Source organism: Aquarana catesbeiana, linkage group LG06 (genome assembly GCF_042186555.1).
Source record: "Aquarana catesbeiana isolate 2022-GZ linkage group LG06, ASM4218655v1, whole genome shotgun sequence".
In the NCBI taxonomy this organism is placed as follows: domain Eukaryota; kingdom Metazoa; phylum Chordata; class Amphibia; order Anura; family Ranidae; genus Aquarana; species Aquarana catesbeiana.
Window position 1 is genome coordinate 547,425 of NC_133329.1, and position 22,097 is coordinate 569,521.

At 46.8% G+C, this 22,097-nt stretch overlaps 1 protein-coding gene across 1 annotated transcript in view; it reads left to right on the plus strand.

The window, feature by feature from the left end:
- LOC141148104 (carbonic anhydrase 4-like) overlaps nucleotides 1-22,097 on the plus strand; it is an 83,615-nt gene that overhangs the window by 37,536 nt on the left and 23,982 nt on the right. Inside the window, exons 2-6 of the mRNA XM_073635257.1 lie at nucleotides 501-569; nucleotides 766-792; nucleotides 1,472-1,636; nucleotides 3,665-3,807; nucleotides 15,904-15,993. Of these exons, the coding sequence (XP_073491358.1) occupies nucleotides 512-569; nucleotides 766-792; nucleotides 1,472-1,636; nucleotides 3,665-3,807; nucleotides 15,904-15,993 (483 nt within the window). The 5' untranslated portion in view covers nucleotides 501-511. The remainder of the gene's footprint in view (nucleotides 1-500; nucleotides 570-765; nucleotides 793-1,471; nucleotides 1,637-3,664; nucleotides 3,808-15,903; nucleotides 15,994-22,097) is intronic.

Below are 22,097 nucleotides of genomic sequence, written 5' to 3' on the forward strand. Positions count from 1 at the left end.
GGGATTGGCATATATCAGCTTCTTGGTCATTAGTCTCCTGGGATAAGCTGACACTTCATGGTATATTCCATTGTACATGTAGTTGGCACCCCTCTTTATGGTAAGGAAGGGCTCAGTGGACGGTGAAGAAGGTTCTGGTAGGTATATTCCATGGTACACGTAGCTGGCACTCATCTTTATGGTAGGGAAGGGCTCATTGGATGGTGAAGAAGGTTCTGGAAGGTATATTCCATGGTACACGCAGTGGGCACTCATCTTTATGGTAAGGAAGGAGTAAATGGACGGTGAAGAAGGTTCTGGAAGGTATATTCCATGGTACATGCAGTGGGCACTCATCTTTATGGTAAGGAAGGAGTAAATGGACGGTGAAGAAGGTTCTGGAAGGTATATTCCATGGTACATGCAGTGGGCACTTATCTTTATGGTAAGGAAGGGTTCAGCACATGGGGAAGAAGGTTCAGATGTTATCTGAATTGTGAGTAATAGCTACTTTCTTTCAGGTTGGAGGACTATGGCGTTACATTTCCAGATCTTCCTGCTGGCTCTTTGTCTTTGTCAGTCCAGAGCAGGTAATATTACAATACCCAATTGGTGGTAATCAATACTTCCATCTCATCCCTGAGTTATCACTGCTCATTTCCTCATGAATACATTATGTAGAAGATTAGTCCATGTCCCTGAGATATGACTTTGTCTATTGATCTAAATGATGTTACATTACATGTGAGACTTCCTTCTCCTCATCATCTTCATTATTCTCCTCAGATTGGTGTTATACCGAGCCGTCCTGCGGTGAGTCTCTGAGTCCACCTTGTATATTGTGATACAATATAATATATAAATACATAAAATACAGTCTAATCATTATATATATGATCTATAGGAGGTATATGAATGGGGATGTATATTCTACAGGCAGTATATGAATATGTATACACAGAATCTCACAAAAGTAAGTACACTCCTCAGTCACATTTTTGTAAATCTTTTCTTCTATCTATCAAGGTCTCTAACATCCACCAGCTCTGTGATGTCATCATGGAGGAGGGGAAGAGGACTCCAGTGACAACCTGTGAAGCTCTGGTGACCTCCATGTCCAAGAGGGTTAAGGCAGTGCTGGAAAATAATGGTGGCCACACAAAATATTGACACTTTGGGCCCAATTTGGAGATTTTCACTTAGGGGTGTACTGACTTTTGTTGCCAGCGGTTTAGACATTAATGGCTGTGTGTTGAGTTATTTTGAGGGGACAGTAAATTTACACTGTTATACAAGCTGTACACTCACTACTTTACATTGTAGACAAGTGTCATTTCTTCAGTGTTGTCACATGAAAAGATAGAAGAAAAGATTTACACAAATGTCACTGAGGGGTGTACTTACTTTTGTCAGATACTGTATGTGGATACAGATGTATATTCTATAGGAGGTATATGGATACAGATGTATATAATTAAGGTCTCATTCGCAGGTCCCAGTAGTTGGACATCAGGGAAATTCTGTAACGGATCTCGCCAATCACCTATAGACATTCCGGAAAGCTCCGCCCAGTACAATGGCAGCCTGGGACCATTCCAGTACACAAACTACGATGACCCCCACAGACTCCAAACCATCAGCAACATCGGGCACACAGGTACCCACATGTACTACACAGTGCCAGCTACACCATAGATATACCGAGCGCCCTCCTTTACACAGTGCCAGCTACACCATAGATATACCGAGCGCCCTCCTTTACCCAGTGCCAGCTACACCATAGATATACTGATCGCCCCTCCTTTACCCAGTGCCAGCTACACCATAGATATACTGAGCACCCCTCCTTTACACCATAGATATACTGAGCACCCCTCCTTTACACCATAGATATACTGAGCACCCCTCCTTTACACCATAAATATACTGAGCGCCCCTCCTTTACACCATAGATATACTGATCGCCCCTCCTTTACACAGTGCCTGTTACACCATAGATATACTGATCGCCCCTCTTTTACACAGTGCCTGTTACACCATAGATATACTGAGCGCCCCTCCTTTACACTGTGCCTGTTACACCATAGATATACTGATCGCCCCTCTTTTACACCATAAATATACTGAGCGCCCCTCCTTTACACCATAGATATACTGATCGCCCCTCTTTTACACAGTGCCTGTTACACCATAGATATACTGAGCGCCCCTCCTTTACACTGTGCCTGTTACACCATAGATATACTGATCGCCCCTCCTTTACACAGTGCCTGTTACACCATAGATATACTGAGCACCCTTCCTTTACACAGTGCCTGTTACACCATAGATATACTGATCGCCCCTCCTTTACACTGTGCCTGTTACACCATAGATATACTGATCGCCCCTCCTTTACACAGTGCCTGTTACACCATAGATATACTGAGCACCCTTCCTTTACACAGTGCCTGTTACACCATAGATATACTGAGCGCCCCTCCTTTACACAGTGCCTGTTACACCATAGATATACTGATCGCCCCTCCTTTACACTGTGCCTGTTACACCATAGATATACTGATCGCCCCTCCTTTACACAGTGCCTGTTACACCATAGATATACTGAGCACCCTTCCTTTACACAGTGCCTGTTACACCATAGATATACTGAGCGCCCCTCCTTTACACAGTGCCTGTTACACCATAGATATACTGATCGCCCCTCCTTTACACAGTGCCTGTTACACCATAGATATACTGAGCGCCCCTCCTTTACGCAGTGCCTGTTACACCATAGATATACTGATCGCCCCTCCTTTACGCAGTGCCTGTTACACCATAGATATACTGATCGCCCCTCCTTTACACAGTGCCTGTTACACCATAGATATACTGAGCACCCTTCCTTTACACAGTGCCTGTTACACCATAGATATACTGATCGCCCCTCCTTTACACTGTGCCTGTTACACCATAGATATACTGATCGCCCCTCCTTTACACAGTGCCTGTTACACCATAGATATACTGAGCACCCTTCCTTTACACAGTGCCTGTTACACCATAGATATACTGAGCGCCCCTCCTTTACACAGTGCCTGTTACACCATAGATATACTGATCGCCCCTCCTATACACTGTGCCTGTTACACCATAGATATACTGATCGCCCCTCCTTTACACAGTGCCTGTTACACCATAGATATACTGAGCACCCTTCCTTTACACAGTGCCTGTTACACCATAGATATACTGAGCGCCCCTCCTTTACACAGTGCCTGTTACACCATAGATATACTGATCGCCCCTCCTTTACACAGTGCCTGTTACACCATAGATATACTGAGCGCCCCTCCTTTACGCAGTGCCTGTTACACCATAGATATACTGATCGCCCCTCCTTTACACAGTGCCTGTTACACCATAGATATACTGAGCACCCTTCCTTTACACAGTGCCTGTTACACCGTAGATATACTGATCGCCCCTCCTTTACACAGTGCCTGTTACACCGTAGATATACTGAGCCCCCTTCCTTTACACAGTGCCTGTTACACCGTAGATATACTGAGCCCCCTTCCTTTACACAGTGCCTGTTACACCGTAGATATACTGAGCACCCTTCCTTTACACAGTGCCTGTTACACCATAGATACACTGAGCGCCCTTCTTGTTACACTGTTCTTCTGAATTGTCTCCACAGTGGAGATCGTGGTTGGCAATGGAGTCTCCGTGTCTGGGGGGGGTCTGTCGGCTCCCTACACCGCCATAGCCTTTCATTTTCACTGGGATAATGGCAGTGCTGGCTCCGAGCACCGACTGAATGGTAAACAGTATCCTATGGAGGTAAGTGGCTCTATTCTGGGTTTATCACGCTGAGTGGTGGAGAAGGTCTGGACTGCAGACATTCAGTATAAAGTCCTTTACAGACAATATTTCCCAACTGACACTTTTACCTTTTCTAGTCAAGTAGGATTTCTGTGCTCTTCATAAAATGTATTTTCTTGGAGTCCATTGAAGGACACGGAGTCTTTCTCCTTTGAAATGTTCAATAGCAGTCCAACTGAGGGATGCGCAACACCGGTTCAAGGTGGACATCAGAAAACAAGCGGTGTGTGAAGGACCAAACTCCCAGAGCTTGTATCCAACAAGGCCACAACCCCCACCTGGTACCAAAAAAACACAGAAGACCAGGTGAGAGCCTAGTACTTGGAAAATATAATGCTTAATGCTAATGAAGGAAGGAAACCTGATCTTCAAACCCAAAAACTTAGAAGAGGTGTAACCAGACCCTGAACCACCCTATGGAGTACATCCAGGACAACCAGAGGAATCAGCTGAGAAATGGAGACACACCATGAACCATGGTTAAACAAGTGAGAGCAGCTCCAGTTGGACAGATGTATTGCAGAACACGGTCCTGGTTGTAGAAAAATGAGAAACCACTTTAGGTCTGAAGAAGACTTATGCCGCATACACACGGTCGGACTTGCCAATGGGATAACCTCCATCGGCAGTTCCGACGGAAAGATTTAGAACATGTTCTATATCTAAGTCCGTCGGAAATTCCGACAGAAAGAGTCCAATGGGGCATACACACGGTCAGAATATCCGACCAAAAGCTCCCATTGGACTTTTTCTGTCGGAAATTCTGACCGTGTGTACAGGGCATTAGGCATTGGTTCCCCTGATCCTACTACAGATCCAAAAAAGAACCCTGGTTCCATGCAGATGTCTGGCCACACAATGACCTCAAATGAGTCCAAATGGTGGTCCCTGAATACAAAAAGAACTAAAATGTGATCCCATGGGCGTCAGATGGTACAAATGGGGCATGGTGCATGAGAACTACTGATGCAAGGCATAGCAGACTGACCTTCTTAACAAAAACAACGAGGGAAACCCAGACCTGATGGAGCTAAGAACCAAGAAATATCCAAGAAATTGAAAATACCCCTGGGGGGGGGGGGCTGGAAACATTGCCGGAAATCCTTTCCATCATCAGAACAGCACAAAGTAAGATATTACGGACTCCTCACATTCAGAGCCACAGTCAGGAGTCTTCTTAGATTGGCAAGGTGCACTCTCCTGGTTCAATCCAGGCCAAAGAAGATTGCCAGAAAGCCTTCCATTTGTAGTCAGTGAAGCACCCAAGGAAGCAACATTGAAGGAAGAGGAGCCGAGATTCACCTGAATAGATCCACTTGAGTGAGCCGAGCGTCCCCCACTAACACTAGAGGGGTCCTGTAGCTGGAGATGGAACAAAAGATTACAGCGCACACATACAAAAATGACATTAAATCCTGCAAGGCTATTTAAAACACCTGAACATATTCAGCAAATAGGCAAAATTATGGGAATTTGGTTACACCATAAGACTATATGGTGCTTAAGCCCATTACTGCGTGAAAGTACCCCATCTTTAATGTAATGCATTTTTATTGTGTGCCCCCCAAGTCTTTGTAGTTGGAGATGAACACATTAAACCAACATATCAGGGGAGTCCACTTTCAGCATCTGTTACCAGCAATGCATGTACTGGGACAAACTTGGGTGTATGGACTATTCCCTGAGGTCCAAATGTAACCAGTTGGGAAACCCTTCCCACCACGTTTGCACCTAAAATGGGTAAATTATACAAGGCTAGAATATGATGATCTGCCCAAGTCAGGATCTGAATGGCCTCTCTTGTCACAGCAAGATCTCCTGTTCCTTCATCATGGTTGATGCATGCCACCCAAAGGCATTGTTCAGCAGAATCCGGTGACTTGTCAAAGGGATGACCCAGTGATGTAAAAGTGACACTTTCAAGGTTCGATGTGAGGATCCTTCAGGAGGTGAGATGGGAGGACGTCTTAACTCCAGAGCTGGAAGACAGATTCACCAGACCAGGAACTTCCTGATCATCAGCACAGGGCACACAGATTGGTCGGGTCAGAAACTTGGCCAACTTGTTCCACAACAAGAGTGTAGTGTCAAGACAGTCTGGCAGGAGACAGTCAAAAAGGTCTCCCTCGAAGAGGTTCCCCATTGACCCACAGCTCTCTCATGCAGCAGCTTATAAATAGGTAACTCTGTACTGGAGACAAGGATTGGAGGACAAGGATTGAAGGACAAGGATTGAAGGACATGGATTGAAGGACATGGATTGAAGGACAAGGACTGGAAGACAAGGATTGAAGGACAAGGATTGAACAAGGAAGATTGAAGAAGGAGGATTGAAGGACAAGGATTTGAGGACAAGGGTTGAAGGACAAGGATTGAAGGACAAGGACTGGAAGACAAGGATTGAAGGACGAGGATTGAAGAAGGAAGATTGAAGAAGGAGGATTGAAGGACAAGGATTGGAGGACAAGGGTTGAAGGACAAGGACTGGAGGACAAGGAGTAGAGGACAAGGATTGAAGGACAAGAATTGAAGGATATGGATTGAAGGACAAGGACTGGAAGACAAGGATTGAAGGACAAGCATTGAAGAACAAGGATTGAAAGATGAGGATTGAAGGACAAGGATTGGAGGACAAGGACTGGAGGACAAGGATTGAAGGACAAGGGTTGAAGGACAAGGATTGAAGGATGAGGATTGAAGGACAAGGATTGAAGGATGAGGATTGAAGGGCAAGGATTGGAGGACATGGATTGAAGGACAAGGGTTGAAGGACAAGGATTGAAGGATGAGGATTGAAGGACAAGGATTGAAGGATGAGGATTGAAGGACAAGGATTGGAGGACAAGGATTGGAGGACATGGATTGAAGGACAAGGATTGGAGGACAAGGATTGAAGGACAGGGATTGGAGGCTGGATAGAAAGCTCTACTGTGTAAGAATCATTCTGGTCTGAGCTGCCTGCAGGTTATGAGAAGATTCCAGCACTGATTACTGATCCAACAAAATTGTTGAGATATCTTCTTAATCAGAGAGATGTTGTCTGACAGAACCCCCACAGCCTGTATCCTCCACAGGAGGCCACTGAAGTATCCCACAATGGGCAGAACGCACTTGGGCTAACACTGGGGTCAGCATCTTGGTGAGCATGTGGGTGCAGGGGTGAGACTGACAATGTCAAAGTGCTGGGAGGATGGGGCCTGTAGGTCCTAATTGACCACATAACCTAGAAAGTCTCTTTGGGGGGGGTGGTAGATTAGGTGAATACCATACAACATTTTGGGGTAACAGTTCGTAAAAGAGGTAAATGTTAACTTTGGGTAAGAGAGTGGTGCCCAGGTACAAGTCCTGAAACCATACTAGACATGTGCAATTTGTTTAGTTCCGAAGTCATTTTTTTTTTTAATTGTTTATTTATATGCAGAATCCGGTCCCAATGGACCAACAAGTTACACAAAACCACATTTATCAAATATCGGTACAGAGTGATATAAAAGAAGTATAAAGAAAACAAACATACATTGTGCATTGCGGTTTCACATCTCCAGTAATCTTTCAATCAATACCTTATATAACAAGTGAGAGACCGCTGCTATTAAGGATATACACTCTTTGTTATTCAGTTGGTTTTTCTAGAGTATTACTGTCCACTGGTTCGGTTCTCTTTACTTTAGTATAGAAATTAAAAGGAAATATATAGGAAAGAGTGAGAAAATAGTAAGAAATAGAGTGAGGGGAGGAAGGGGGAAAGAGGTGGGGTAGGGATACCGGGGTTGGAGGTAGAGAGGGGGTTAAAAAATGGGGGGGTTAAACCCCCCACCCGCGAGCATGGGGTCTCCCGTGTTCGAAGTTTTTCTGGTGCTGACGTTTCAGCTGGGGAGTATCAGTCGTGTGATGTGAGTTTTGCGGTCATGGGGCCTCATCGGTCCTTCTCAGTGCTTGGCCCTCAGACGAGTATATAAACATGGTCCACAATTGCCAGGTTTTCGAGAACGTTTCTTCTCTATGTTGTGCCGTCAGAATAAGGTCTTCCATTTTTCTTATTTCCTCTACTTTCCCTAACCACATGTCAATAGTCGGTGGGATGGGAGATTTCCAACAGAGCGGGATGCAAGCTTTAGCTGCGTCCAATAGGTGTCGTATCACCGATTTCTTGTAAATTCTTTCAGGGGTGTCTGTGGCGTGTAATAAAAAGAATGCAGGGTCATCGGTTATTGTCCTGTCAGTAAAAAGTTGTATTGTTTCTCGCACCACTCTCCAAAAGTGTGCTAATTTGGGGCATGTCCAGAAAATGTGCAAAAGAGTTCCTTTTTCCCTCAGACATCTCCAGCATTTATCCGATGTTGCAGGGAAAAATGTGTGTAGTAGTGCTGGGGTTCTGTACCATCGGGATAGTATTTTGTAGTTTGTTTCTTGGATCTTGGCGCAAATCGAAGACTTTTGCGTGAATCCAAGAATACTTTGCCTCTTTGTGGTGTCAAACCTACAGTCTAATTCTACTTCCCATTTCAACAGTCCGGGGGGCACAAAGTCTGTGGGAGGGGTATTTATGAGATTATAGGCCAATGATAACGTGTGTGGTAGAGCACCTTCCTCTGTGAGGAGTACCTCCAGAGTTGTGGGAATTCGGTTGTTCTCCTCGGGTGGGGGTGGGATAGAGTTGAGGAAGTGCCGTAGCTGGAGTGTTCGCATAAAGTCTAGTCGGAATAGGCCACTGGGGTCAGAGAGTTCTCTATGCGTTCTCCAGCGTCCTCCAGTGCTATAGTGTGATGCTAAATGTAGCCCTGCCTCGTCTAGTTTCCGAAAGATTCCGTCTTCCAGTCCCGGTCTGAACAATGGATTGCCTATTACAGGGTATAGAGGTGAATTTTGGGGTATGAGGGTCTTCTGGAGGAATAATTGTGAACAAATTTGTGCCGTATTGCCGATCAGCGGGTGTCGTTTAATGTCTGCTGGTATGCCCTGATAACACCATGGAGTGCCCCCCAATGGAATTCTGGTGTGGGATTGTTCTATATGGATCCATATCTTGGTCTCTTGGTGACGGCACCAATCTATGAGCCTACCCAAGTGTACCGCATGATAATAGGCACGAATGTTTGGAAGTGCAAGACCCCCTGATTCTTTGGGGAGTACAAGTAATTTGTTAGAGAGCCTGGGTCTCTTCTTTGCCCATACAACGTCTGTAAAGGCTGTCTGTACCTGTTTAAAAAAGATGGAGGGGATATGTATGGGGAGTGCCTGCATGAGATATAAAATTTTTGGCAGTATGGACATTTTCAAAATATTGCATCGGCCCAGCCAAGAATGTAGACCATTTTGCCAGTTGGACAATAATGTTTTGATTTTTGCTAACAATGGGGGGAAGTTAAGTTCATATAATTTGGAAAATGTTGCAGGGATATGTGTACCTAAATATTTTAGGGCCTTATTCGTCCATTTCAGCTTGAAACTAGATTGGAAATTTGTAAGTTGTGTTGGTGAGATCCCTATCCCCATCGCTCCCGATTTCGCTAAGTTGATTTTCAGGTTTGAGAGGGTGCCGTAAATGGTAAATTCTTTCAATAGATTCGGGAGTGAGATTACCGGATTTGATAGTGAAAACATCAAGTCATCCGCATAAGCGGAGACTTTATGTTGAGTTTGGTTAATATACACTCCGGTTATTTCCGGGTTTAGTCTGACGCGACACAAGAAGGGTTCTAATGAGAGCGCAAAGAGTAGGGGTGAGAGTGGACAACCCTGGCGCGTACCGTTCGTTATTGTGAAGGCATTTGATGTTACCCCATTAACCCTGACTCTTGCTGACGGTTCAGTATAAATCGCTGAGATCCAGTTTAGCATATTACTTCCTAGGCCTATGTGTCTAAGTGTGGCAAACATGAACGACCAGTTAACCCAGTCGAATGCCTTCTCGGCATCTGTGCTAAGGAAGACCGTCGGTGAGTTAGTTGTGGTGGCTTTATAGAGTAGATTCAGGACTTTGGTTGTGTTGTCCCTTACTTCCCTAGATGGGACAAAACCTACTTGGTCGAGGTGTATCAGACTAGGTAACTGTTGTTGTATTCTGGTGGCTAGTATTTTAGTAAACAGTTTTAGGTCTGTGTTCAAGAGGGATATTGGACGGTAACTCCCGCATTGCGTCGGATCTTTATCTTCTTTAGGTATCACTGCTATTTGGGCTTGTAGTGTATCATGGTGGAGCTTCCTACCTTCACCTAAGTCGTTGAGAAGTTTAAGTAAGTGCTGTCCTAGTGACGGGAGTAGGGTTTTATAATACTGAATGGTCAGTCCGTCCGGTCCTGGAGATTTTCCTTTTTTAGTGTTTTTTATTGCCAATTGTATTTCTGATAGCGTTATAGGTTCGTCAAGAAGGTCCCTCATCATAGTCGGTAATGTAGGCATTTGGGAGTTTGTTATATAATCCGTTATGTGCTCGGTGGGCGGTGTTGTCGTTTGTAAGTTGTATAATGTCTTGTAGTAAGACATAAATTCATGTGTAATCTGCTGAGGTAAAGTATTTTTCTGTCCCGTAGGGTTATAGACGTGTGGTACATATGACGCCGTTTTTTGCGCTTTCAGCGATTGTGCAAGTAATCTACCGCACTTATTGCCCGACTCATATATCCTCCTACGGGAGATTTGGAGTGCCGCCTTTGCTTTATAGTGTAGGAGGTCAGTTAACTGTGTGCGTATCGTGTCTAGTTCACTTCCCCGCGTTCTGGTCGGTGTCTGTTTGTGGTCTTTTTCCAAGCTCTGTAGCTTAGCTAGTAGTGTTGTTAATTGTGCCGTCCTTTGTCTCTTCAGCCGTGCGCCATGCTTTATAAGCACCCCGCGGATCACCGCCTTGTGTGCTTCCCAGATCAAACCCCCGTCTCCCTCGGTTGAAGTGTTAGTGTCAAAGTAGTGTGTTATTTCTTTGGTCACGTCTGCGACTACGTCTGGGTCTTGTAATAGGCTTTCATTAAGTCTCCATGGGTTCCTTTGCCCCCTAAAGTAGTCAGCTAAGGCGTATTGCATTGAGACTGGCGCGTGGTCTGACCAGTTGATAGACCCAATTGCCGAACCCTTGACAGCATGCAATTGGTTTTGAGGGATTAGGAAAAGATCAATGCGTGAGTATGTTTGATGGGGACGGGAGAAGAAGGTGTAGTCCTTCTCGCCTCGGTGGGAGAGGCGCCAAGCATCTACAAGTTGTGTTGCATGGAGTGCCGAATGTATCCCCTTGTGTATACCTCTGGAGATCAATGAGGATCCTGTGGAGGTGTCTTCTGTGGGCAGTAAGGGGATGTTAAAGTCACCTCCAATGATAAGTTGACCCTCTGTAAAGTTTTGGAGTAAGGCTAAATGTTTTTTCACAAAAGAGTCCTGGTGGACATTTGGGACATAGAAGTTGGCGATGGTCACTTTAGCACCGCCTATGAGGCCTTTTAAAAATAAGAACCTCCCCATCGTGTCCGCCTTCATGTCTGTCAAGGCCCACGGGACCTTTGCTGAAATCTGAATAGAGACTCCCCTGGATTTAGCTGCTAAATGAGTGGAGTGATATACTCTTGGATAGTATCTGTTTTTAAGTATCGGGAATTTATTTTCTTTAAAGTGTGTCTCCTGTAGCAGCACAATGTCTGCTTGCATTCGCTTCATGTCATTTAGTAGCATACGTCTCTTCTCAGGGACGTTAAGCCCTCTTACATTAAGAGTAATCACATTTAGTACCTCCATGCTCGCGAGCGGGTAGAGGGGGAAGGGAGAAGAATAGGGTGGGAGAGAGCGAAAAAGAGTAAGAAAGAATAAGTAGAGAGAAATAGTAATATGGTGTGCCTTGAGGGTATCACCCACAGTCAGCACCAGCTAACTAGAGTTAAGGCTAAGAGTTTTAGCAAATTATTGCTTCAACGCCCACCAGGGGGATCCAGGTGTGGAGGTGAGTTCAGCAGGAGTCAATAATGGAGGACCCTGCCTTCCCCCAACCCCCGCAGACCAATAATTACATATGAGTATGTGAACAAACCTATAATGCTTTCATATACCAGGTTAATATGTGGGTACAAAATGATACCGGTACATAGCAACCCTTGTTAATGACTAGCATAAACGATAACCGCAACATATGAACATTTACAGTAGATATTTCAACCATATATTCTGGCCTATTACATCAGCTGATTCTGATTGCCCTTCTTGAGGTCTGTAGTAATACCTTCCCCTGCTAGTCTAAAATTAGCGTGTCTAAGGGTGTGTCAGTCGACCTCCCTGCCCAGAGGCAGTGTATAAGGGCTCCAGTGGCGATGTCCGGGAGGATCACCCATGGAGTAGGCGTAATACCGCCCTGCCGTCCATTACCAGCCACCACCCACAAGGCCTCTACCACCTCCCATTGCTACAATACAATACAATGACCTCCCCAGCTCCCCCCTCCCCACAGCATGGAAACATCCCGATTAATCATCAGATTGCCATCTATCACATCAGCACTTCCCTTCCCCCCTCCCCTACCCCCCTTACGTGTCTAACTACTAATCTACATCATCCTCCGAGGAGGTCCTGTGCGTGAACTTGATAACCAGGCAGGGGAATGTCACTCACGCACGGCCCTGGCCAGGGTCTCTGTTGTCCAGATTGTGGCAGTCAGCAACTGGTCAGGCATCTCGTTCCCCGACATCCTCATGCGTCTACGTTGAGAGGCTCCTGGGGTAAACGTTCGTGGCCTTGAGTGTTAGATGGCACATAGCCTCCCTCTCCTCTCGGACAGATGCATTCTTGTTCAGACGGGGGTAGGAGGTGTTTCTCTAGGGGGGAGGACATTCACAGATTCACCTCCAATCCTTACCACCCCAGGTATTCTCCACGGCATGTTAATCTCGCCGGATCCGGATAAAGTGGAGAGCGGTGAATCATTGCGAATCGCTGGCAAGATCGCTGGCAAGATGAAGGCTCAAGCCGACGTCCGCTGCAGGGCAAAGGGGGAGGGGCCACACAGATCAACAGGGTTGGGTGGAGCAAGATCTCTTATTTAGGGCTGGCTTTGGGGCGAAGCGAGTGTTCGCCAGAGCAAGGGAAAACAGAAAAAAGGAACGAAACTTAAAACTGAGTAATAAAAAGAACTAAAGATGCAATATTCAGCCTTCCCTCTTTACTGTTAAGACTCCCTGTTGTTGTTTCCAGGCCTAATGCGTGAGCGACCCCTGGAATGTTGGGTGCGTGCTGGTGGGTTAGATATTCCCATAGCCGGGCCAGGTCGGCCGGTAGGTCGAGGGATTTTTTGCAGCCAGGTCGGTACCGGGATCGGCTCTGCCTCCATGAAGGCAAAGAGAGCTGGGAGATTTGCTGGAGAGCGTAGCGTGAATGATGCCCGTTCCGATCGGAAGGAGACTGCCAGCGGGTATCCCCATCTGTATGTATAGCCTTGTCTTCTTGCCACTTCCAGCACAGGTTTCAGCATGGCGCGTCATTGTAGCATGGCTCTGGAGAGGTCCGGGAGGATTTGGATATGTGCGCCGTCGAACTCAATATCTCCCCGGTCCCAGGCTTTCCGCAGGAGAGTTTCCTTTTGCGCGTATCGGTGTAGCCGGCATACCACGGTCTGGTCGGATCAGTAGATTTAGGTCCTAGGGTGCGGTGGATCCGATCAATCTCCAGGTTGGGAGGTGGGTCTTCCATGAGTCTGTGGAAGATCGCCGTTGCTATTTCAGCTAGGTCTTCAGGACCGGTGGCCTCCAGGATCCCGCGTAGCCGTAAGTTGTTTCGGCGGCTACGGTCCTCCATTTCCTCAAGGTGGAGCTGCATCTCCTGGGCCTCAAGTGTATGGACCTGTTGTATTTGTTCCAGAGCACGCACTTTATCTTCCAGAGCCGAAAGTTTGTTCTCTCCGGCGGAGACACGATTCTCCACGTTGTGTAAGTCCGCCTTTACCTCCTGAATGTCTTTACTGTGTGCCTCCTCTATTTTCAGAATTAAGGCCTCTATGTCTGCTCTTGTAGGGAGGGCTCTGAGCATGCTGCGGAGATCTTCCTCCATGGGGACCTGGGACAGTTGTGAGCCCTCCATGTCTGAGCTGAAGATCGCCTGCGTCCCTGTGAGGGAGATAAGTGCCTGTGTGGGGGCCAGAGGGAGTCTCTGCGATCCGGCAGATGTGGTCGCCATGGAAGTCCCACGAGGTGCGGCAACAATGGCGCCCGGAGACAAAACCGTTTTGCCGTTAAAAAAGTGCTCTATCCCTGTTTGTTTAGTCCGGTGGTTAGTTCCACGGGTAGCTGATCTTGTCCTGTATCGTTTGGCGCTGTACATGCCTTGTTCACATGCGGTTAAAGGTGCTGTTCGGTCCGTGTTGGTAGGATCGGGCAGGGAGCTCCAGCAACACACGTCCTACTCGGCCATTGCTGAGCCACGCCCCCACCCCCCCACCCCCCCGAAGTCATTTTTTAACAAATTTTGACAAAGTTGGAAATTCGGAAATTTTTCTGAATTTTCGTAAATTCGAATATTCTAAAATTCAGAATTTACGAAATTCGAAAATTGCGAATTCGAAAATCCAAAAATTTGAAAATCGGAGAATCCGGAAATTCGAAATTCAAAAATCTGAAATAATAACTAATTAATAATAACTTAACTATTACTAACTATTAAATTATAGGTATTGGAATCTCTTTTCAAATTTGGCTGTTAGTGAACGTAACTAATACGAATTTAACCGAAGTTAAGAATTTTCTGAAATAACGAATGCTGTATTTAAACAAATGGATTTCGAATTGACAAACTTCCAGATTTTCGAATTTTCAAACTTACTAATTTTTGATTTTATGATTTTTTGAATTTCCAAAATTGTGAATTTCTGGATTTCCAATTTACAGATTTCGGATTTTCGAATTTACGAAGTTACAGATTTACTAATTTCAATCATAACGAATGACCTGACAAATGAAAAAAAAAACGAATGAAATGAAAACAAAAACAAACAAATTTTTCAGCAGTGCACCGTACTGACACAAAAAGTGGGGCAATGACACTGGGGGGACATCACAGGGGCAGAGGTAGATAGGGGACACAAGAAGGTTGGAGGTGACAGTAGGCCTTCACTAATCTCTGTAGCTCCATGTACTGTGAAGTCATTCATCCTTAAAGGACTATTAGTAATATTTGTTGTCAGTAATACTTGTTGTCCCCATGGGACAAGAAAACATCAAGTACTTTGGTGATGGGCGCTCCCTAAGACTAACTATGAGGTCTTCTCCCCCTCCCCCCCAGATGGCCTGAGAAGGAGGCATGGGTTTGTCTCGGATGACCCGCCCCTTCTGCATCCCTGGGGGTGGGGCCTAGAGGGGCGTTTAGGTCAATTTAACAATAATAACACCAGATATTTAATTACCATTAATAGTAGATGGTATATAAAGATCGATATATAAAGATCAATATATACGCGTAGGGTGAGGAAAGACATAGATTACAATAGATGGTATATAAGGATTGGTATATAAGGATCGCTATGTAGGGATCAATATATTAGGATCGGTATATAAGGATTGGGTATATAGGGATCGGTACATAAGGATCAGTATATAGGAATCGTATAAAAGGATCAGTATATAGGGATTTGTATATAGAGATCGGTATATCCATGTAGGGTGAGGACAGACAAAGAGTACAATAGATTGTATATAAGGATCGGTATATAGGAATCGGTATGTAGGGATCGGTATATAAGGATCGGTATATAGGGATCGGTACATAAGGATCAGTATATAGGGATCGTATATAAGGATCGGTATGTAGGGATCAGTATATAAGGATCGGTATATAGGGATCGGTATATAGGGATTGGTATATCTGTGTAGGATAAGGACAGACATAGACTACAATAGATGGTATATAGGGATTGGTACATAAGGATCGGTATATAGCGATTGGTATATAGGGATCGGTATATAAGGATCGGTATATAGGGATTTGTATATAGGGATCGGTGTATAGGGATCGGTATATAGGGATTTGTATATAGGGATCGGTATATCCACGTAGGATGAGGACTGGCGTAGACTCACGATGATCTCTTTCCTCCAGATGCACATTGTACACACCAAGAACGGGATGAATCTGACAGATGCCAAGAACGTTTCGGATGGGATCGCAGTGTTGGGATTCTTCATTGATGTGAGTCCAACCTTAAATCCAGAGCTTCTTTTGTTGAAGGACCAATGTGGGTGTATAGGGATCGGTATGTTGGTGTAGTACCTCAATGTCGGTGTAGAGGGATCGGTATGTCGGTGTAGGACCTCAGTGTCGGTGTAGAGGGATCGGTATGTCGGTGTAGGACCTCAATGTCGGTGTAGAGGGATCGGTATGTCGGTGTAGGACCTCAATGTCGGTGTAGAGGGATCGGTATGTCGGTGTAGGACCTCAATGTCGGTGTAGAGGGATCGGTATGTCGGTGTAGGATCTCAATGTCGTTGTAGAGGGATCGGTATGTCGGTGTAGGACCTCAATGTCGGTGTAGGACCTCAATGTCGGTGTAGAGGGATCGGTATGTCGGTGTAGAGGGATCGGTATGTCGGTGTAGGACCTCAATGTCGGTGTAGAGGGATCGGTATGTTGGTGTAGGACCTCAATGTCGGTGTAGAGGGATCGGTATGTCGGTGTAGGACCTCAATGTCGGTGTAGAGGGATCGGTATGTCGGTGTAGGATCTCAATGTCGTTGTAGAGGGATCGGTATGTCGGTGTAGGACCTCAATGTCGGTGTAGAGGGATCGGTATGTCGGTGTAGAGGGATCGGTATGTCGGTGTAGGACCTCAATGTCGGTGTAGAGGGATCGGTATGTCGGTGTAGGACCTCAATGTCGGTGTAGAGGGATCGGTATGTCGGTGTAGGACCTCAGTGTCGGTGTAGAGGGATCGGTATGTCGGTGTAGGACCTCAATGTCGGTGTAGAGGGATCGGTATGTCGGTGTAGGACCTCAATGTCGGTGTAGAGGGATCGGTATGTCGGTGTAGGACCTCAATGTCGGTGTAGAGGGATCGGTATGTCGGTGTAGGACCTCAATGTCGTTGTAGAGGGATCGGTATGTCGGTGTAGGACCTCAATGTCGGTGTAGGACCTCAATGTCGGTGTAGAGGGATCGGTATGTCGGTGTAGAGGGATCGGTATGTCGGTGTAGGACCTCAATGTCGGTGTAGAGGGATCGGTATGTCGGTGTAGGACCTCAATGTCGGTGTAGAGGGATCGGTATGTCGGTGTAGGACCTCAATGTTGGTGTAGAGGGATCGTTATGTCGGTGTAGGACCTCAGTGTCGGTGTAGAGGGATCGGTATGTCGGTGTAGGACCTCAATGTCGGTGTAGAGGGATCGGTATGTCGGTGTAGGACCTCAATGTCGGTGTAGAGGGATCGGTATGTCGGTGTAGGACCTCAATGTCGGTGTAGAGGGATCGGTATGTCGGTGTAGGACCTCAATGTCGGTGTAGAGGGATCGGTATGTCGGTGTAGGACCTCAATGTCGGTGTAGAGGGATCGGTATGTCGGTGTAGGACCTCAATGTCGGTGTAGAGGGATCGGTATGTCGGTGTAGGACCTCAATGTTGGTGTAGAGGGATCGGTATGTCGGTGTAGGACCTCAATGTCGGTGTAGAGGGATCGGTATGTCGGTGTAGGACCTCAATGTCGGTGTAGAGGGATCGGTATGTCGGTGTAGAGGGATCGGTATGTCGGTGTAGGACCTCAATGTCGGTGTAGAGGGATCGGTATGTCGGTGTAGGACCTCAATGTCGGTGTAGAGGGATCGGTATGTCGGTGTAGGACCTCAATGTGGGTGTAGAGGGATCGGTATGTCGGTGTAGGAGCTCAATGTCGGTATTGAGGGATCGGTATGTCGGTGTAGGACCTCAATGTGGGTGCAGAGGGATCGGTATGTCGCTGTAGGACCTCAATGACGGTGTAGAGGGATCGGTATGTCGGTGTAGGACCTCAATGTCGGTGTAGAGGGATCGGTATGTCGGTGTAGGACCTCAATGTCGGTGTAGAGGGATCGGTATGTCGGTGTAGGACCTCAATGTCGGTGTAGAGGGATCGGTATGTCGGTGTAGGACCTCAATGTCGGTGTAGAGGGATCGGTATGTCGGTGTAGGACCTCAATGTCGGTGTAGAGGGATCGGTATGTCGGTGTAGGACCTCAATGTCGGTGTAGAGGGATCGGTATGTCGGTGTAGGACCTCAATGTCGGTGTAGAGGGATCGGTATGTCGGTGTAGGACCTCAATGTCGGTGTAGAGGGATCGGTATGTCGGTGTAGGACCTCAATGTCGGTGTAGAGGGATCGGTATGTCGGTGTAGAGGGATCGGTATGTCGGTGTAGGACCTCAATGTCGGTGTAGGACCTCAATGTCGGTGTAGAGGGATCGGTATGTCGGTGTAGGACCTCAATGTGGGTGTAGAGGGATCGGTATGTCGGTGTAGGAGCTCAATGTCGGTATTGAGGGATCGGTATGTCGGTGTAGGACCTCAATGTGGGTGCAGAGGGATCGGTATGTCGCTGTAGGACCTCAATGTCGGTGTAGAGGGATTGGTATGTCGGTGTAGGACCTCAGTGTCGGTGTAGAGGGATCGGTATGTCAGTGTAGGACCTCAATGTGGGTGTAGAGGGATCGGTATGTCGGTGTAGGACCTCAATGTCGGTGTAGAGGGATCGGTATGTCGGAGTAGGACCTCAATGTCGGTGTAGAGGGATCGGTATGTCGGTGTAGGACCTCAATGTCGGTGTAGAGGGATCGGTATGTCGGTGTAGGACCTCAATGTCGGTGTAGAGGGATCGGTATGTCGGTGTAGGACCTCAATGTCGGTGTAGGACCTCAATGTCGGTGTAGAGGGATCGGTATGTCGGTGTAGGACCTCAATGTCGGTGTAGAGGGATCGGTATGTCGGTGTAGGACCTCAATGACGGTGTAGAGGGATCGGTATGTCGGTGTAGGACCTCAATGTCGGTGTAGAGGGATCGGTATGTCGGTGTAGGACCTCAATGTGGGTATAGAGGGATCGGTATGTCGGTGTAGGACCTCAGTGTCGGTGTAGAGGGATCGGTATGTCGGTGTAGGACCTCAATGTCGGTGTAGGACCTCAATGTCGGTGTAGAGGGATCGGTATGTCGGTGTAGGACCTCAATGTCGGTGTAGAGGGATCGGTATGTCGGTGTAGGACCTCAGTGTGGGTATAGAGGGATCGGTATGTCGGTGTAGGACCTCAGTGTCGGTGTAGAGGGATCGGTATGTCGGTGTAGGACCTCAATGTCCGTGTAGGACCTCAATGTCGGTGTAGAGGGATCGGTATGTCGGTGTAGGACCTCAATGTTGGTGTAGGACCTCAATGTCGGTGTAGAGGGATCGGTATGTCGGTGTAGGACCTCAATGTCGGTGTAGAGGGATCGGTATGTCGGTGTAGGACCTCAGTGTCGGTGTAGAGGGATCGGTATGTCGGTGTAGGACCTCAATGTTGGTGTAGGACCTCAATGTCGGTGTAGAGGGATCGGTATGTCGGTGTAGGACCTCAATGTCGGTGTAGAGGGATCGGTATGTCGGTGTAGGACCTCAATGTGGGTATAGAGGGATCGGTATGTCGGTGTAGGACCTCAGTGTCGGTGTAGAGGGATCGGTATGTCGGTGTAGGACCTCAATGTCGGTGTAGAGGGATCGGTATGTCGGTGTAGGACCTCAATGTCGGTGTAGAGGGATCGGTATGTCGGTGTAGGACCTCAATGTGGGTATAGAGGGATCGGTATGTCGGTGTAGGACCTCAGTGTCGGTGTAGAGGGATCGGTATGTCGGTGTAGGACCTCAATGTCGGTGTAGGACCTCAATGTCGGTGTAGAGGGATCGGTATGTCGGTGTAGGACCTCAGTGTCGGTGTAGAGGGATCGGTATGTCGGTGTAGGACCTCAGTGTGGGTATAGAGGGATCGGTATGTCGGTGTAGGACCTCAGTGTCGGTGTAGAGGGATCGGTATGTCGGTGTAGGACCTCAATGTCCGTGTAGGACCTTAATGTCGGTGTAGAGGGATCGGTATGTCGGTGTAGGACCTCAATGTTGGTGTAGGACCTCAATGTCGGTGTAGAGGGATCGGTATGTCGGTGTAGTACCTCAATGTCGGTGTAGAGGGATCGGTATGTCGGTGTAGGACCTCAGTGTCGGTGTAGAGGGATCGGTATGTCGGTGTAGGACCTCAATGTCGGTGTAGAGGGATCGGTATGTCGGTGTAGGACCTCAGTGTCGGTGTAGAGGGATCGGTATGTCGGTGTAGGACCTCAATGTCGGTGTAGAGGGATCGGTATGTCGATGTAGGACCTTAATGTGGGTGTAGGACCTTGATGTGAGTGTAGGACATCAATGTGGGTGTAGGACCTTCATGTGGGTGTAGGACCTCATCTATCCTGGTTCCAGGGAAGGGGACATCTCTCAGATGGAAGATTTTTCCTGCTCTTCTCAGTTCTAGGGTGGCCGTTCCTTCTCCATGCACCCCATTCCTGCTCACCCCCAAGATGGTCTTTGTTAGGATCGCCCTTAGTCCTGACTATTCACTTTTTATCATCTAATTAGAATGACCTTTTTGCCGGCAGACTCGGTTGACCATGCCCTGTGCCCAGAGAGGGGCGTATACAAAGCTGACACCACACAGGTTGATTCCAATACACGGTTGGCTTTATTTCCCTCATACAGGATGTTAAATACAAAAGAAAGACGGGCGTTACTAATCATTTTCCACCAATAAGGGGTACATGTAAAACCTATAGAAAGAGAAGGAGGGCGCACCGACCTTGTGCATTACCAAAGATAAAATGTATTTAAATAGTAAAAACAAAAGTGATACTCACAAACAAACATTTAAAAAAAGGCTGAACATTGCTCCAACAATTCGGAACCATGTCTTGTAGACACCTGCAACCCGGACCGGATGTTAGGAGGAACCAGATGGCATCGAAGACGCGATTGGCTATCTCTGTGGCTCTGATGAAGAGGGTACTCCCTCGTAACATGTAAGCTGTCTGCGATGCCATCTGGTTCCTCCTAACATCCGGTCCAGGTTGCAGATGTCTAGAAGACACGGTTCTGAATTGTTAAGCCTTTTTTCTAAACGTTTGTTTGTATCATTCTTGTTTTTACTATTTAAATACATTTTATCTTTGGTCGGTGCCTTTTCTTTCTCTTTCTATAGGTTTCAGCTTTAAGGACACCCCTTGTTCTCAGGAGGGCAGAAAGACCTTTGACATTCCATATTCTATCCGAAGGGTTGGCTACACCACTTACACATAGACTGAGCTCCCGATGGCAGGAGATTGTGTTGTGTGAAACCCCCTATTATTCCCGACTGTCTCATGACACCAAAGTTCCTCATTTCGGGTTTCCATTTTAACACAAACCTGTTTTTTTTCATTTTTTAAATTTATTTCAGAAAAAGAAAGGTTACATACCAGAGCCTCTGGGCATTTCCCGGCTCAAGGTGTATAAAACATTAGGCAAGGCAAACCTTACATTAACTACTGGCAGATATACGACAGGTGACAGATATACAACAGGTGACAGATATACGACAGGTGACTGGATATGACAGGTGACAGATATACGACAGGTGACAGATATACGACAGGTGACAGGATACGACAGGTATCACCCAAGAGAAAGTCCCCAGCCAGTGGGTGGTTATTGGCACGTAGTCAGCCAGAGGAACCATCATCTCATATGTGACATCTAATCAGACTAATAGTCCTCCAGGGTCTTCTCGCTCTTCAGTGGTCGTTTCAGACTCTAGCCATATGTTCCAAACCTTTTGAAACTTTAGGGGTCATCCTCTAGTAGAGTAAGTTTCTTTATATAAGGGTACTGCAAGGTTGAATGAATGATTTCCATGCATTCCGGGTAAGGGCAGATGTGGGAGCTCTCCACGTGAGTATGATGAGTTTCCTGGCATAGAAGAGAAGCGATCCCAGTAGTGTAGGAACTGCCCTCGAAGGGGAAAGAGACTCCACCAGGCCAAGTAGGCACATCTCTATCTTTTGGGGTATAGGGATTGTGGTGAGTTTAGTGATGAAGGTTATAATTAATGGCCAGTAATGCTGTACATCGGGGCATGTGACCGGCACTGCTCGCTCTCTACGAGTCATGTGACCAGAAATACCGGCACTGCTCGCTCTCTGCGGGTCATGTGACCAGAAATACCGGCACTGCTCGCTCTCTACGAGTCATGTGACCAGAAATACCGGCACTGCTCGCTCTCTACGA